Source organism: Canis lupus, chromosome 36 (genome assembly GCF_011100685.1).
Source record: "Canis lupus familiaris isolate Mischka breed German Shepherd chromosome 36, alternate assembly UU_Cfam_GSD_1.0, whole genome shotgun sequence".
Classification (NCBI taxonomy): Eukaryota; Metazoa; Chordata; class Mammalia; order Carnivora; family Canidae; genus Canis; species Canis lupus.
Genome location: NC_049257.1, coordinates 5,332,049 through 5,350,112, shown reverse-complemented (window position 1 = coordinate 5,350,112; position 18,064 = coordinate 5,332,049). Strand labels below are relative to the sequence as shown.

The 18,064-nt window shown below is 36.7% G+C and overlaps 1 protein-coding gene and 1 long non-coding RNA gene across 20 annotated transcripts in view; one reads left to right on the top strand and one right to left on the bottom strand.

Moving 5' to 3' along the window:
- The window catches only part of BAZ2B (bromodomain adjacent to zinc finger domain 2B), a 293,190-nt gene that overhangs the window by 254,552 nt on the left and 20,574 nt on the right, over window positions 1-18,064 (top strand). For 18 of the 19 annotated variants that reach the window (XM_038584598.1, XM_038584612.1, XM_038584610.1 and 15 more), the window contains 4 exons: window positions 878-1,022; window positions 16,406-17,058; window positions 17,351-17,624; window positions 17,807-17,962. In XM_038584598.1, the coding sequence (XP_038440526.1) occupies window positions 878-1,022; window positions 16,406-17,058; window positions 17,351-17,624; window positions 17,807-17,962 (1,228 nt within the window). The remainder of the gene's footprint in view (window positions 1-877; window positions 1,023-16,405; window positions 17,059-17,350; window positions 17,625-17,806; window positions 17,963-18,064) is intronic. The other variant, XM_038584617.1, reaches the window with a different exon arrangement.
- LOC111094234 lies at window positions 892-10,594 on the bottom strand. Its single transcript, XR_005384590.1, has 4 exons — window positions 10,394-10,594; window positions 8,758-9,122; window positions 5,668-5,864; window positions 892-1,037 (listed from the first exon to the last, which is right to left on the bottom strand). It is a non-coding gene; the product is annotated as an uncharacterized LOC111094234 (long non-coding RNA).

Genomic DNA, 18,064 nt, shown 5'->3' with positions numbered 1-18,064 from the left:
CTTTTTTATAAGTAATTAAAATGAGGAGCTCTAGAAACATTCTCACATTATACCTTAAAAGTTTAATGCCAAGGTTAAAAGCCTGAACTTAAACTGAAACTCTATTCTTCAGCTCTTCATTTAAATACAGAATATTGGTGAATGCATGGTTTTATTTCTTGGAAGTAATTACTTTTAAAAATCTAATCAAATATCATGGTAATAGTTTCAGCATCTTATGTTTTATTTTACATTACTATATTAATGTATTTTATTTGCATTGGATTTATAAACTATGTATTTGTGTACTTCTCATTTAAAATACTCAATTTAGAATTGAATTTCAGTAGCGTTAGTGAAGTTTTAAATGAACATTTATAAAAAAGATGAATTTTTGTATTATGAGATTAATATTATGAGATACCTATATATTGTAAAATTCATCCCAAATTTATCCCAAAATTTAGCCATATGTTGCCTAGGTTTACAGAATGAGTATAAAAATGAGCAAATACAGAAATGGTCAATTATATATATGTGAGTATTATTTGTCATAAATCCATAGAATTGAGCCAGTTTGTTCTGGCCAGTAAAATACTTGATCACATTGTTTATGATCAAGCATAAGATGAGCTTTACTATAAGATAACTGATAAAACAGAACAGCTTTTTAATCCATGGTAACAAAAATATTCTAATTACTTTCAAAATAATTTCTAACTTTATAAGTGTTACTAAAATTGAAGTCAGGCATGTAATATTTATCTCCTTTGCTATCTGTTCCCAGTAGTGAAATCTATCTGCTTACTAAAGGCATAATAAGTGTGAAGTCACTTATATATTAATTTTTAAAGCACTGGACACCCATAGCTTAATTATATGCATCATTTTTTAACAGCAACAGAGTCAGTACAGAAGGAAGCTCTTTGACGCTTCTCACTCTTTGCGTTCGATGATGTTTGGCCAGGATCGTTACAGACGCCGGTACTGGATTCTTCCCCAATGTGGGGGGATTTTTGTAGAAGGCATGGAGAGTGGTGAAGGTAGGAACTATTAATCTGTTACAAAATAATATAAGAAACCACATTTTTAAAAAGCCTGTTGCTCCTTCAAAATATTTTGTGCTTCCAGTATCAAATTTGCTTTATGAGTAAACATTGTAAAACCTTGCTTCCCATTTCTTTTGAACTCATAATGCCTCTTTCACTGATAAATATTCCTTCCCTGTTCATGATTTCTCTTCTGCCGCTCTTTCTGACATCAAACATAAACTATTCTTCCCCTATTTAGTGGACTAGGATCTTCACCTGCAGTATTATCCCTTAGGGTTGCTTCTCCATTTTTTTCTCCCTTCCCATTGTCAAATTTTTAACATGTGGTTTATTCTTTAATCTTTGCAACAACCATCTATCCTAACAGTGTCCCTGGAGATCACTTGCTTGAACTAAGATCCTTTTCATAATCCTCATTCACCTTAAAATCTTGTTCATGTTTGAAATTTATGATCACTTTCCTTCTCTATTAAACTTTGTTCTTTTTTGAGTTTTGTGTTACCACACAGTCCTTGATGTTTTACCTTTATACTATTCTCTTGCTGCCTCCACTTGTGTTACATTAACTAACTCAGTACACAGTGCATTTATGTGCTGGATAAACCTTGAATTGAGCTTCTTAGAACCATATATTTGGATGTTTCCAAATGTTTAAAATCTGATGGGACTAAGAGTATTATATCAGTGCTTATAAGTTTAAGGATGTAGATATAGCTCCATGGTAATGCATGTAGGCAAAAACTTCTCTCAACACATTTTTTTGAATGCCCACTTTATGCCAGGCATTTTAGGCACTACAAGAAGTTCAGAGATACATAAAATATAATCCGTGCCTAGTAGTAGTTTAACAGTCCAATGGAAAGAGGAGATTGATTGATCACATAGATGTCCAGACCCAAATTTTTATCAAGTAGTTGTTTTTAGCAATGGAACCACCCTTTTTTAAAATAAAAATATTTGCAGGAAGGCAGTTAATAATGCATGTAAAGTACTTAGAGTAGTGTTTGGCATGTAAGCATTGTTGGCATATAGTAAACAGTGTTTTACATAATAATATATTTCCTATGACTTCAAATTAGGTGAAGTAAGAGTATAAAATCATGTATTGGAATGATACATGAAAGTCATGCTCTGCCTTTCCAGGGCAAGGTTGCTAATGGAGCCAGAGACAGTACATGGAAGCTTCAGCTGCATTTTATTTCTTTTCAAAAATTGATGTTGATGGGCCTGTATGTTGATTGAACAGAATAGTATGGTGGGTTCCTTTTTTAACTGTTTGCTTAAAATATTTTTACTTTAAAATATTTTATTTTAACATGGAAAAATATTAATAAGTGGGACTACATTAGTCTAAAAAGTTTTTGCACAGCAGAGGAAACCATCAGCAAAATGAAAAAGCAATCTACTGAGTGGGAGAAAATATTTATAAATCTTATATTTGATAAGGGACTAATAACCAAAATACGTAGAGAACTCATGTGACTCAAAGCAGAAAAACGATCTGATTAAAAAATGGGCAGATCTGAATGGACATCTTTTCAAAGAAAACATACACATGGCCAACAGGCACATGAAAAGGTACTCAACATCACTAATCATCAGAAAAATGCAAATCAAAACCACAATGAGATCTCACCTCACACCTGTTAGAATGGCTAGGATCAAGAAGACAAGAAACAACAAATGTTGGTGACAATATGAAGAAAAGGGAACCCTTGTACACTGTTGGTAGAGATGTAAATTGGTGTAGCCTGTGGAAAAAGAGTATGAGGGCTCCTCAAAAAATTAAAAATAGAACTACCATATGATCCGGCAGTTCTGCTTCTGGAAATACTCCTGTGTTCACTGCATCATTATTCACAAGAGCCAAGATACGGAAACAACTTATATGTCCATCAGTGAATGAATGGATGAAGATGATGTGGTCTGTGTGCGCACACACACGCACCATAGGGAATGTTACTCAGCCATAAAAAGAATGAAATCTTGCTATTTGCCACAACATGGATGGCCCGCGAGAATAATATGCTAAGTGAAGTCAGGTAGAAAAAGACAAATACCATATGATCTCTCTTATATATGTAATCTAAAAAAATAAGAAGAAGAAAAGAAAACCAAGCTCATAGATATAAAAAATTGGTGGTTGCCAGGGTGCATGTGTGAGTGGAGGGGGGTCATAGAAGAAATGGGTTAAATGGGTTAACTGGTTTTTTTGGTTTTTAGTTTAAATAAATTGTTTAAATTTTTTAAATCTTATGCAGAACCCCAGTAACTAACAAAAACAGAATTATTCTGGATGGTGTATTTGGGGAACTCCTAGACTTTCCAAATAGACCTATATCCTAATATATTTGCTTTCCAATAATCCAGGGGTAGTCCCAAAGGCAACTCTAGGAAAAGTTAGAACTTTGCAAATCAGAATGAGGCCAGAGGTAATCAAAGGTATAAAAACAAAGTCCCTATAACAGAGAAATGTTATATAGCCTACTTTAATATTTTATCATAATTTTTGGCATATATGGGCATCTCTACCACTAGACTATGAGCTCTTGAAGGCAGAGACTAATATAGGTTGGGGAACTACACTGAAATAATCTGGGAGTAAGTACACATTGGACTGGGAAAAAAAGAAGGGGATGGGGAAATTAATTGTGTGCTCATTCTAGTAGCCTAGATAAAAAGTAGTAGGAAGGCCCTAAGCTCAGGTGCAAACAAGGAACATGGAAGGACTGCGATATATTAAAGGTAGAATTCTTAGGAGAAATTATTGAATATGATATAAGTGGAATCAGAGAGAAATTTGATGAATTAATCCTCAGTGGAAAATTGTGATTTCTTAAAAGCTCTATCAGAGAGGCCAAGAGGAAGAACTTGTTTAGAATGATGGTTTTAGTATAGAAATCTATATTGTATTTAAGTATAATTCACATAGTGTTATTAGTTTCAGGTGTACAATATAATGATTCAATAATTCTATACTCAGGGCTCATCAAGATAAGTGTACTCTTTTTCTTTAATATTATTTATTTATTTGAGAGAAAGAGAACACGAACAGGGGGAGGGGCAGAGGGAGAAGCAGACTCCCTGCTAAGCATGGGGCTCGACCTGGGGCTCATTCTCAGGATCCTGAGATCATGACCTGAGCTGAAATCAGGCACTTAACCAACTAAGGTACCCAAGTGCCCCAAGATAAGTATACTGATAATCCTCTTTTTTCATTCATACCCCAACCCACCTCCACTCTGCTACCACCAGTTTGTTTTCTGTATTTAAGAGTCTGGGAGATTTTTTTGTCTCTTTTTGTCTTTGTTCATTTGTTTAGATTCTTAAATTCCACACGAGTGAAATCCTATGGTATTTGTCTTTTTTTCACTGACTTATTTCACCTAGCATTATACCTTCTAGGTGTATCTACATTGTTACAAATGGCAGGATTTCTTTTTTATGGCTGAGCAATATTCCAGCAATGTGTGTTACACCATACACGAAAATAAATTCAAAATGAATTAAGACCTAAATGTAAGACTCTCCTAGAGGAGAGTACCTCTTTGACATCAGCCATCGCAGCTTCTTACTAGATATGTCTCCTGAAGCAAGAGAAACAAAAGCAAAAATAAACTATAGGACTTTATCAAAATTAAAAGCTTCTGCACAACAAAGGAAACAATCAACAAAACTAAAAGTCAACCTATGGAATTAGAGAAGATATTTACAAATGACATACCTGATAAAAGATTAGTATCCAAAATACATAAAGAACTTATAAAATTCAGTACTCAAAAAAAACATAATCCAGTTTTTAAAATGGGCAGAAGACATAAATGGATATTTTTTCAAAAAGGCTATAGAGATGGCAAACAGACACATGAAAAGATACTCAGCATCACTCATCATCAGAAAAATACTGCCATGAAATATCACCTCACACCTGTCAGAATGGGTAAAATTAGCAACACAAGAAATAGTACGTGTTGGCAAGGATGTGGAGAAAGGGGAACCCTCTTACACTGTTGGTGGGAATGCAAACTGGTGCAGCCATGTAGAAAACAGTATGGCATTTCCTCAGAAAATAGAACTGCCCACTAGTCCAGCAAGTGCACTACAGGTATTTACCCAGAGAACACAGAAATACAGACTCAAATGGGTACATGCATCCCAGTGTTTATAGCAGGGTTATTTACAATACCCAAATTATGGAAAGAGCCTAAATGTCCCATCAACTGGTGAATGGATAAAGAAGTAATGTGTACACACACACACACACACACACACACACACACACACAGTGGAATATTACTCAGCCATTAAAAGGAATAGAGTGTTGCCATTTGCAGTGACATGGATAGAGCTAGAGAGTAGTCTGAAGTTAATCTCTTTTCAACACTGCTGAAATCAGTTCTTTATTAATACGTACATAGATTACTACTGCTGTCCCCAAACTCTCTATATACTTCCTTCCTTCCATCATGTCATGTCTCTACTCCAAAACCTTGAATGACTCCCTTTTGCTGATAAGATGATGTAGTAAGCCTGTATACAACCTAGCATTTAAACATTCAAAACCTTCTATAATACTGACTTCAAAATATCTTTGCACTGTTCTCTAATATGAATTGATATAGACCAGTCTACTCACATTGCTTAACACATGTGCATTTCTCCATCTTTACATACTTTGCATACTTTGTTTTGCCACATTCCGTTCAATATAATACTATCTTGCCTTTCCTTCATCTAAATTTCACCTTTCTTGATCCAGCTCAATTTCTAGTCCTTTTATAAATTCTTCTGTAGCTTCTGTAAGTGGAAATAATTTTTAGTCTTGGTGAACTCCTAGAAAACCAAATAATTATACCATTATCTTAACAATTGATATTCATACTGCTTATATTATTTAAGTTTTATAATTGTCATATGTACTTTTGATGCTTCCTACTGTTAACATAGTACTTTATATATCACAGACACATTAAAAATAAGAAAGTAATTAGGGACGCCTGGGTGGCTTAGCGGTTGACCGTCGGTCTTCAGCTCAGGGCATGATCCCAGGATCCGAGATTGAGTCCCACATCGGGCTCCCTGTAAGGAGCCTGCTTCTCCGTCTACCTATGCCTCTGCCTCTGTGTGTGTGTGTGTGTGTCTCTCATGAATAAATAAAATAGTACTTAAATGTCTTTATAAGGTTTATAAGAATAACTTATGGGAAACATTTTAATTTTAGACCTCTCAGATTAAATCACATTTATTGAATTTTTATTTATTGGACCTCAGTTTCTGTTCAGGCCCTACCACTTACCCTCTCTGGACCTTGATTTCTCTTTCTACGAAAGGATTTAAATAGGCTCTGTAAAATTCTTTAATTGTTATCATGTCAAATAATGGATTTAAGAGAGCTACAAAATGATACATAAATATTAATGGTACTTTTTACTATATTATTTGTGGTCATTGCATGGTACAGGGGAAAAGTTGGAATAAATTTTCACTTAAAGGTTATTTTCTCATATGATTTTTATTCATTCACTGATGATTGTGAATCAGCTATCAGCACTTTCATACGTACTATGAAAGTTATAAAATAAATAACATGTACATTCCTTCTTATCTGGCAGCTAATTAAAATAGAATAAAACCTTTATGATATTAATCATCAAGTGTTTAATGTGCACTTATATTGTGCCTTGTACTAAGTAGTATGGAGATATAAAAGAATCAATTAACCTGTCTCTATCCAGAAAGAACTCACAATCTAATTGGAAAGATATACCATACATGAGGACAAAGAACAAGAGCATATTAGTGTGCACCATAGGCAAGTAGTATATCTGAGAGGCAAGGCTGATAAGGATGAATAAGTACTAACTGGGAGAAACTACTATAAAATAAGTAGTTATTAAAAGTTAATACAGTATTTACAATATGCAGTACTCTATTCCTTGCATTTATCACTTTTTAAGTTATCTAAAAGCACAATATGTTCTTAATGAAGTTTAGATTTAACAACATTCATCCATTTAAAAGTTTACATCCACAAGTTTAAAAAAAATAAGTGCCCAAGTATTTTTTAAAATCCCTATAATAGCTTTATCCAAAGAGAAGATATCAGATCTTGGATTACCTCCAAAGAAAACTATTAATTAAATTCATGTTGTATAAGATCCAAGATAACTCACACCACAAGTGAAACACACAGTGCACATAACAACAACGTTTATCAGTATGTTAACTCTAGCGTAGAGACATAACAAAGCATATAGGATCTGCTAAAGCCCCCATATTGGTTCCATAGGAGTGTTCAGTTCTAGACTAGACAAGCAACAAGGTCACCTCAAGAGAAAGATGCCTTCCTTCATATTTTGTATTTTTAGATTAGTCCAAGAGGAGATAGAAAACCCTTTGTTTCTCTAAGCAGCAATATATATATCAAAGGACCTCTGCACCTAGAAACAGCAGTAGGAGGTACAAATAAAGGGCAGATCCCACATACTGAGAGCCTTGGGAACAGTGCCAAACATCAGCTAAAGGCCCTGCTGTCCCTCTGCAAACTAGCTCAGTGACTAATCTGGCTTGCTGATGGACCTCAGGGAAGAGAAGAAGAGCACCTATAGCCAGTTAGCTAAAACTGAGGGTTTATTCCCCTTTAGTCCACCCCCTGACCTTTGGCGTAGCTCACTAGATGTATGCCTTCCCATCTAGAACAGTTATTAATTGGGTTTTAAATGGTGCCTTCTGAAGGAGACATCAGATAAAATTCCAGAACAAACAATATTCCACACCATTAGTAGATTTAGAGTTCCCCTTAGCCATTTGTCCATAGTACATTCAACAAAGGGTCCAAAACGATGCATTTATAATATTACTCAGGTCAAGGAACCAATGCTAATGTGTTCACTGAATAGAGCCCAAGCCTTCTCGATGGCAGTGTCCCCCAGGGTAGCTGATTTGGGGTCATACCCTCAGCTTCATGGGTGCCGATTCAAGGAAAGAGCCCTGGTGCAAAATAATGAAAGCTCGTATCCCTGTATACCTGTCAACTTAGAGGTAGGTTCTGCTGCTGACATTAGAGATCATAGCTGGGAAAGTCTCCAGTGCCTTTTAGATCTTGAGTCACTATTAGCACCATACTCTAACCAGCTAGGCTAACCAGCCAGTTTGAGTCATGATCAAAGGTCTCATAGTTATTTACAAAGTGTCCAGACAATGTTATGTCCGGGTAGTAGGCAGGAAGGCCCTGTTTTTCACGTAAGAAAACAAGTTCCATTGGATCACAGTGCCAGCCAGTCTGGTTCAAGGCTGCATTTTGTATCCACATGGCATTTACGCTCCCCTGGGATTAGCACACTGCCAGTGTGCTGTAGGTCCAAAGTAGATGCCCCTGATGTGGGAAATGGATCACTGGGAGCTCAAATGCCAGGATATGAGTGTCCTTCTGTTTCAAAGAAGATAAAGAGAGTTTTACACAGTATAATTAGTAAGGACAGAATTATGGATAACCCAAGCAAATGAAGACTCTGGAGTAATGAGTAATTCCTGTGGTATTGTCTGGGAGTGGAATACCCAGAAGGTCCTCCATAATTAAATAGGTTGAGGATGACAAATACAACATCCTGATAGCTTTGGAATAAGTGTCATTGCGTGGGATAGCAGTAGAGGGTTATTCAGTACAGTTTGTTACTATCTGCAAAAGGCAACAAGATAATTATTCACGCTACATCCACCCTCTCACCTTCTGTGGTCAGGCATGTTTATGCCCATGCCACGCCCATCATTATCTTTAGTGGTGATTTATACAGTCTGTCCTTCTTTTCCGGAACAGTAAGTTCCTCTTGAAACCAGGAGGTGCCATTTTCCCACCAAAGATGTCCTCTAGACAGAATATACTGTGTGAATATAAGGACTGCAGAAAATCTCCTGCTTGTAGAGTGAGTGCACAACAAAAACTCTTGTATTTAGAACTGTTTTGGAGTACCAAGAGAGAATCAAAATTGCCCCTCCTACTGGTGTTGCTTGTGTCATCTGGAAAGCAAGAGAATATCGACATTTGTATCCATCCACTCATCTGTAATATGAACAACAGGAACCTTCCAGCCCCTGTTGAAAGATACCAAAAAAGGAGAGGTCACAACAAATATGTCCAACTGATAGGTGGACATGCTTGTGCAGGACTTAAAATACTCTAGTATTTCCGTGCCAGTTATGCAGTCTGATAAAGGAACAATTGGAGTTCACACAAAAGATCCAAGAGCCTTTTGCAGTGATGGTGATTCTGGGCTTTGAGCCATAGGTAACAACCAGCTCCTAGCCCCAATAAAGGAATTTGGTTGTAGAGGCTCTTTTGCATTCTGAAACAGTAATACTTGGTCCCTCATTTCTAGCAAGCTCCTAAATGTTTGAGGCTCTTCTCCTTTCCAGCAGAGTGAACTGAGGAGTGTGGTTAGCAATCCCTTGGAAGGAGACCCAGAGACAGAGCCCAGCCCTAGTCCTTCTTAGAACCCAGATCAGGAACAAAGAAAGCCTAGCTTCTGAAGTTGACTCAAACTCATAAGGTGGAGCTACTGACTTAATATTCCCACCCGTAACCCCATTTCAAGAGTTGAAATGATACAGGGTATTCCCTTAGGTTCAACGTGTTCCAAGTCCTTTCCTCAAGAGTCTAGAGACTGTGAGATCGTACCAGATGGTCAGTAGGGGTGAGCCTCAACAGCTGTAGTCTCTGAAATACAGTCCTTCCCAGGCACCTACTTCACCTAATCTTCGGGCGAATACCCCTGTCTGAACAATTCTTCAAGTCTGTGGCCATTGGATCTTTTGTGTCTCATCTCACAGGTCTCTTTATTGACTCTCTCACTAGGTCTTTTAGGCTTTTGAAGCGGATAACACTTCCACACTCTAGAATTACACAACCCATCAACTCTGTCTTACCAATCCTTCTCTTTATGAGCAATACTACATTTATTGCTGTGAGGGAGTCTCTGCCAGAAGTCTAGCCTATTTTCTCCTTCCTTTGTTCCTTTTTTCTTTTTATTTTGTCTAGAAACCTGTGCCAGTTTAGGCTGTCTCTTTCCATTTTCTCCCCTAAAATGGGACTTGTATGACCTGAAAGAACTATTTCTTTTCTAACATTGTCTCTCGATGAAGGAGTAAAGTCAAAGCCATTGTCCACTTAGGTGGATCTTTTCTGATTCTGTCATTTAACATTCTTGGCACCAAGAGTATATTGTCTGGCCTTCCCCTCTCAAGCCCTGGATTTTCTTATAATCATGCTGTATCCTATAAGGATCTAGTCCACATCACATTCAAGAGTCTCAGGCATCTATTTTACCAAAGCTACCAAGCATCCAGTTTGAAAAGGGTCGCAATACCTGTCCCAGCACTACTAGTCAACCCAGACTGCTGATTCTGTAACAAGGGCATGTGTTTCCCCCTCCTCCACTTGTTTAAATCTCACTGTTGTTCCTTCGTCATGCAAACAAGCAAACGAAGCTTCTAAGGATCCTTCCAAGTGCTGCTTATGGTGGCGGACCTGTTGAAAACCTAACTTTTCTTTACTGCTTGTTGCTGGATTTCCTCCTGCTGGTATTCCCACTCAGGCTCCTGTAGAGCATACCTCACAATAATTGGCTTCATGTCACAAGGGCTAGTTGCTTCATCATATCACAACAGAGGAATTGTGGGCGCTTGCCCCACTTTACCTTCTAAAGGGGCTGCCATCACCCTTTCTGGTTCATACTCTACTTTAGGACTCATGCAAATCTCTAAGCTAATAAGGAAGGAGGGATAGAACTGAATTTGAAGCCACCTTATTGCCACTAGACTCCCGGTTTAGTGTACATTTTAAAGCTACTGCCATCCTTGGCACAGCTACTAAGACCATCCTAACTCCAAGTGAATTAAATGCTGACCCCAAGAAGAAAATCTTCCACCCCTGCATACTCCCCTTCCAGAAATCCATGACAGTAGGACTTTGTTGGACACCAACTGTTATACAGAATGCATGGTTACAAAAACCACTAATGACACACATGGCGCTAACTGTAGCAAAGTTTATTAGTAAAGGCAATTTATAGGCAGAGAAATAATAGTACAAAGGATCTTCAGGTCCCATAGTGGTTCCATAGGACTTGGACATGTGACAAGAACACTCCGAGAGATTAAACACTATACCCTACATCTTGTTCTGCATTGATGGGTTATTAGGAGAAAGGATAGAAAGCAAGCACTTAGTTTCTCTAGCAGTAAACCTCTTAAGGGATCTTCGGGTTTAGGAACAGTCACTAAATGGTATGCATACCAAGAAGCAACGTGTAGATACCTAGTTCCCTGAGAATAGTGTTGACATTAGCTAGCTAAAGGCTCTACAGTCCTTTTGATGGCCCTTAGAAAAGTGGGAAGGAAGTAAGCCCCATGGCCAACTCAGCTAAAACCAAGGATTTGTTTCTATTAATTCACTATATATATTTAACCATTGGGGTAAGTTAGATTGTAGATCATTTATTTGGTATTGGAAGGAAAATGAAACAAGTTTGTTGTTAAATTTACACACACATACATGCACACACTCTGTGATGTGAATGTTGCTCTTCCATTTGGTATTAAGATCTGGTTACAGGGACACCCAGGTGGCTCAGCGGTTGAGCATTTGCCTTTGGCTCAGGGCGTGATCCCGGAGTCCTGGGATTGAGTCCCACATCAGGCTCCTTGCATGGAGTCTACTTCTCGCTCTGCCTGTGTCTCTGCCTCTCTCTCTGTGTATCTCATGAATGAATAAATAAAATCTTTAAAAAAAAAAAAAAGATGTGGTTACAACATTAGGTCTAGAAGTATAAAACATAATAATTCCTGTTACGGATATGTGGGGGACTCTTACCTGAAGGGAGAGGGTATTATGGTATCAAACATCTTTTTTTAAATTCCTGAATCTAAATTCATTCATTCATTCATTCATTTCTGAATCAGACTGGGAAGGAACAATCCTAGAGAGATAAAATGATGAGAATCTGCTTCCTTTAGTCTTCTCCACAGTAATAGCAAGAAATCTCCTAGGAGCTGGGTCATGGTAGCACTCTCGACCTGAAGACTGCTAACAAGCAGTGCAAGTATTCCTGAGGTTATGCTATACTGAAGAGGAAAGTGCCTTTGAGTCCAGTGAGGAAGCCATTGCATAGAGACCCATATTCCATGCCAGGGTTTTTGCATTCCTTATGTTCTTTATCTGTGTTTTACTTATAGTGAAATAAAATTTATTTGAAGGTTATATAGCTTGCTTCAGCCCAACTAAAGAGAGCCAAAGGAAAAATTTTCACTTGAACTTAGAGTGGTAGACCCCTAGTGTCCAGTGACAACTGTTAGATGAACTGAGAGGGTTCAAAGTGATTCTGATAAAACCCAAGAAGACATAGTCCCTTTCCAGTAGAAAACATGATATTCTTTTTAGGATTTGTTTTAATTGAGAAATGGTATTTTGTTTGTCATTATGCACTTACATTTACTACCAGGGAAATGAATCAAGCAAACAGTAGTCCCTATTTCATCTCTTGTCTTTCTCTTCTTCATTCTGTCTTGAAGATGTTTTATTAATACTCATTGGCACATGTCGAGAAGGACTGGAAGGAACCAGGGGGTTGTATGAAATGAAGATAGAAAATTATTTAGAATCAAAGATTTTCTTTAAACTAAACATCCTGTATATGCTTTCCAATTTTTAAAATAATTTTATATTTTAATTAGAGGTTTATCCATTTATAATTAAGCAATTTGAATGTAAAAACTAAAGACAACTGTAATTAGGGTGTTAAAATATATCATCAGCTCAACATACTTTATTAGATATAAATGGGAAGTCATCTACTAATCTCAAACCAGTAAAAATTGGTTGGTTGGTTGCTTAATCCATTTGTTTTTGGATGTGTAACAGAGGTTTTTTGTTTTTTGTTTTTTGTTTTTTTTTAAGATACTAGTTCTCAGAATAAATCAAGAACAGTATTAGTACTTAGCAACCAAAACTTGTACAAAGCACAGGTGTATGAAGAGAATATTTGTGACTCTTTTCACATTTGCCTAATTAGAGGTGATGAAGTAGTGTTTCCTTCTCAGGACAAATGTGTAGAAGTACATAGAGATTATATGAAGCATAAGATTTTTTGCAAGCTGCCTTTAAGATTTTCTATATCACTGGTTTTAAGCAATTTGATTATATGTCTTGGTGTAGTTATCTTCAAGTTTCTTGGAGTTTGTTGAGTTTCTTAGGTCTGTGGTTTATAGTTTTCCCCAAATTTGGAATTTTTTCGACCATTATTTTCTCAAACTTAATGTCCTTGCCTGCTAATTCTACTATCTTGTTAGTATGTGTCATGTTTTCCTGTGTCTTTGCAGGCCTAATTTTGATTGGATGCCTGACGTTGTGAATTTTACCTTCTTGGTAAAATTACCTTCAGCAATATTTTTTGAATTCTCACAAACATTTTTGAGCTTTGTTTAACTGAAACACAGTTAAGGTACATGGAAAAAGTTTGATCCTTTCAGGTTTTGCTTTTAAAATTTGCTAGGCAGGACTAGGACTGTGCTCAGCCTGGGGCTAATTATTCCCTAACTACTGATGGGAGATCCTTGAGTACTCTACTTGACGCCTGTGAATTTTGAGGTTTCCCAAGCTGGTTGATAGGAACAGATACTATTTCTAGCCTGTGGGAGCACCAGCAGTGTCAACTCTAATCCCTTTCAAGTGGTTCTTTCCCTGGTCTGAAGTGGGTTCCTGACACATCAGCACTGATGCGTATTCACTAAACACTCAAGGGGCCCATCCACAGATCTATGGAGTTCCTCTCTAGGCAGCTCTCTCCTCTCCAGCTCTCCCTGCTGAGCTCTCTAGCCAGTTGGATCTCCCTTGAACTCTCAGTTCCAACTTATCTCAGGAATCCACCAGCTATGCTTAGATTTCTCCCTGTGGTGGAGCCTGGAAACCATCCCAAGGCAGTAAGCTGGAGCAATCATAGAGCTTGCTGCATTTGTTTTCTCTCATGGTTATCTCATGTCCAGTTTCCTACAAACGGTTGTGTCATGTATTTTGTCTGGTTTTTTTGGTCATTTCATGCAAGGAGATAAATCTAGTCCCTGTGACTCCCAATTGGCCAGAAGCATAAGTCTGAGGAAGACGCTTTTAATTTGGGGTAGAAACTAATTTCAAGAGAAGGATGTAAGAACTATTTCAAACATTAAGAGAAGACTGGTTAAATGAATCATGATATATCTGTATAATAGAGTATTACACAGCTGATGAAGTAATTAGTTCTATGTTTGCCATTGGAAGCTGTTGAAAGTGTATAGTGAAAAATATTAAATACATTCTTTTATTTAATCATTTAAAAATATTTATTGAGTCCTGATTTTATAGCAATCGCCATGTTAGGCATTTGAGACCCAATAATAAGCAAGGTAGACATTGCTCTAAGTAAAGCTTGTTGATTTAAATTCTAGTGTGTGGGAGGGGGAATGGTATAGAAAATAAACAGATTATTGTGTCTAATGGCAAATTCTGCCAAGTAAATATACAGAATGATATTCTAAGGTGAGTGGAATAGGGACCCTACTTTAGATAAGGTGATCAGAGAAAAAACATCTGTGATGAAATAACAATCAGAAACATGACGATAAAGAGCCAGTCAATAAAATAGTATTCTAGGGTAGGGAAGAGCAGTGCAAAGGACCCAAGAAAGAAAAGAACTTACATGTTTGGGAAGCTGAAAAAAGGCAGAAAGGAAGAACAAAGGACAGAAGTGGCCAGAGATTGTGGAGGTTTTCAGGAACTAGATTATACAATGTTGTAGGCCTCATGTAGGGGTTTGGATTTTATTCTAAGTCTCAGAAAAGCAAAGAGTAGTATTCCCTTTGTGTAATAGTGTAAAATAATAGAATGCATATAAGATTTCCAGAAGAGTCTACAGGCATGATTGGTTAACCATGGTTACCTCTGAAGAGTAGAAATAGGGATTGATGGAATAAGACAGAAAGGGTTTTTACCTTATATGTCTCATTACTGAATAATTTTACCTTGAACATCTATTACTTTTCAAATCAAGTAGATTTATATTTTTAAGAGTTTTTATGAATTCTTTTTTCTTTTAAGATTTTATTTATTTATTCATGAGAAACACATAGACATAGGCAGAGGGAGAAGTAGGCTCTCCACAGGGAGCCTGATGGGGGACTAAGTCCCAGGACCCCAGGATCACAACCTGGGCCAAAGGCAGATGCTCAACCCCTGAGGCATCCAGGTGCCCCTGAATTCTTTTTTAAAAACATTGTCATAAATATGAGTCAGATGTTCACAAAGGAGAAATACCAATAAGCCTATGAAAAGATAATCAGCCTTACTAGTGATCAGAAAAAAATACAATTTAGATTTTCACCTCCCAGATATTGAAAAAGACAAAAAATATCAATGGTATTCAGTTTCACTGAGGGATAGGGAAATAGATGATTTTGTGTACTTTTGGCATTAATGCATATTGATTTAGACTTTCTAGAGAGCAGTTGACAATTTATATTGCAAAAACTCTGAAAAGTACCTAACCTAACATTCAGTGAGGTTTTTTTCTCTAGAAATTTATCCTGAAATCAGAAAAGGTTTTTGTTTGTTTGTTTGTTTGTTTGTTTTATTCATGAGAGACACAGGAGAGAGAGGCAGAGGGAGAAGGAGGCTCCCCATGAGGAGCCTGATGTGGGACTCCATCCCAGGACTCCAGAATCATGACACCTGAGCCAAAGGCAGACACTCAACCCCTGAGCCACCCAGGTGCTCCCAGAAAAGAAGTTTTAAAGTCCAACAATACAGATACAAGATCATTCATCATTTACAGCACTGTTATAATAGTGAATAATTAATTAGGACCTATTAATAGTCATCAGCAGAAGACTGATTTTAAATTATGATATATTCCGTTGAATACTGCCATTAAAATGTATGGTGCAGTTATATATTTATTGATACATCAGGATGTTTACAGAGCATTACTCAGTAAAACATGTAGGTTAGAATATTATAATAGGATTTCCTTTCTTTTACTTTATAGGCTTATGTATATATGTGTATGCATAGAGAACTAGAAGAATTTATACAAAAATGTTAATAATTTTTGTTGTGTGTTAAGGCTTTTAATGTTTTAAAATTTTGTAATGATTAATTATAAAATTACATTAATTTTCCAAAGAGCAAACAAATCTAGCCTATAAAAAAGAAAAACATGGAGAATATTAATAATCTAGAAAAGTTTATTTATATATTTATGCATATAATTTGATAAATAGTAATAAAATACAATTAAAGTATAGGTTGGATCTGAGATAACTGATCTTCTTAATATTTTTCACTTTTGTAGGACTAGAAGAAATTGCAAAAGAAAGAGAAAAACTAAAAAAGGCAGAATGTATCCAGATCAAAGAAGAAATATTCGAGACTTCTGAAGATACTTTAAATTGTTCAAATCCAGATCATTGTGAGCAAAAGGAAGATCCTAAAGAAAAAGATAACACAAATCTGTTTCTTCAGAAACCTGGCTCTTTTTCAAAATTAAGCAAGCTTTTAGAAGTAGCTAAGATGCCTCCTGAGTCAGATGTGATGGCCCCCAAACCAAATAATAGTGCAAATGGATGTACATTGTCTTATCAAAACAGTGGAAAACATTCATTGGGCAGCATTCAATCAACAGCAACACAAAGCAACATGGAAAAGACAGATTCTAATAATCTGTTTAGTACTAGTTCAGGTAGTCCAGGGAAGTTCTACAGTCCTCTACCCAATGACCAGTTGTTAAAAACACTGACGGAAAAGAATAGACAGTGGTTCAGCCTTTTGCCAAGAACCCCTTGTGATGACACTTCACTTACCCATGCTGATGTATCTTCTGCTTCTGTAGTGACTCCTCAGTCTCAGCCACCATCCACGTCACCCTCGCCTGGCCCTGCTCCCCTTCTGGGATCATCTGCTCAGAATCCTGTTGGCCTCAATCCATTTGCTGTATCACCTCTTCAGGTTTGTACTGCTGATTGTAACTCATTCCTGTGTTGCTTTATTTAATCTTTGACCCCATGAAAATTCTCACTCCAGGGAATCAATCGGGTATTTGTATTATCCCTGCCACAGTTTGAAAACTGAAGAGTCACAATTGCTACTACCAAGCTTCATTACAACTATGAATTTCTAGTCTAAGGCAGAGGCTTCTTGAATTACCTTTTTTTGTTTTCAGAACTTAAAAAATAATTGTAAATGTTAAACGTTTTTCCCAACTTTTTAGATTGTTACGTTTTAAAATGTTTTTTTGTAGATGAAAAGTGGAGTATCTATGATGGGACTCCAGTTTTGTGGATGGCCCACAGGCGTGCTTACTTCTAATATTCCATTTACATCACCTTTACCTGGTCTGGGATCAGGGTTGGGATTATCTGAAGGAAATGGTAATTCATTTTTGACTCCCAACGTTGCTTCAAGTAAAAGTGAATCTCCAGTGCCACAGAATGAAAAAGTCTCTTCAACTCAACCTGCACCTGTTGAAGTAGCAAAACCAGTAGATTTTCCTAGTCCAAAACCTATTCCAGAAGGTAGGTACATTGAGATAGTTTTCAGCCACTTACTTTATTTCATTGTTAATAGAGTCCTATATTATAACTGAATCTCCGATAGTTATATACATAATTATAATTATAAATCTTTTGATTTGCATTGTGCCATTAATTCATATTCAGGATATTTGTAAGAGATGTACATATTTATCTTGACTTAGAAATGCAATTTGGTTGGTGGAGAATCATTGATCCAGAGGACCTAAAAGCTTTGCTCAAAGTGCTACATCTCAGAGGAATCAGAGAAAAGGCATTACAGAAACAAATTCAGAAGCACTTGGATTATATTACTCAAGCCTGCATCAAGAATAAGGATGGTAGGTACCTAAAAGAGATTTCTGCTCTCTTGCTTATTTATGAAAATTAATTGTTTTCCATTAAAATGTATTTTAGTATGTCTTAATTTATTACTAACAGGC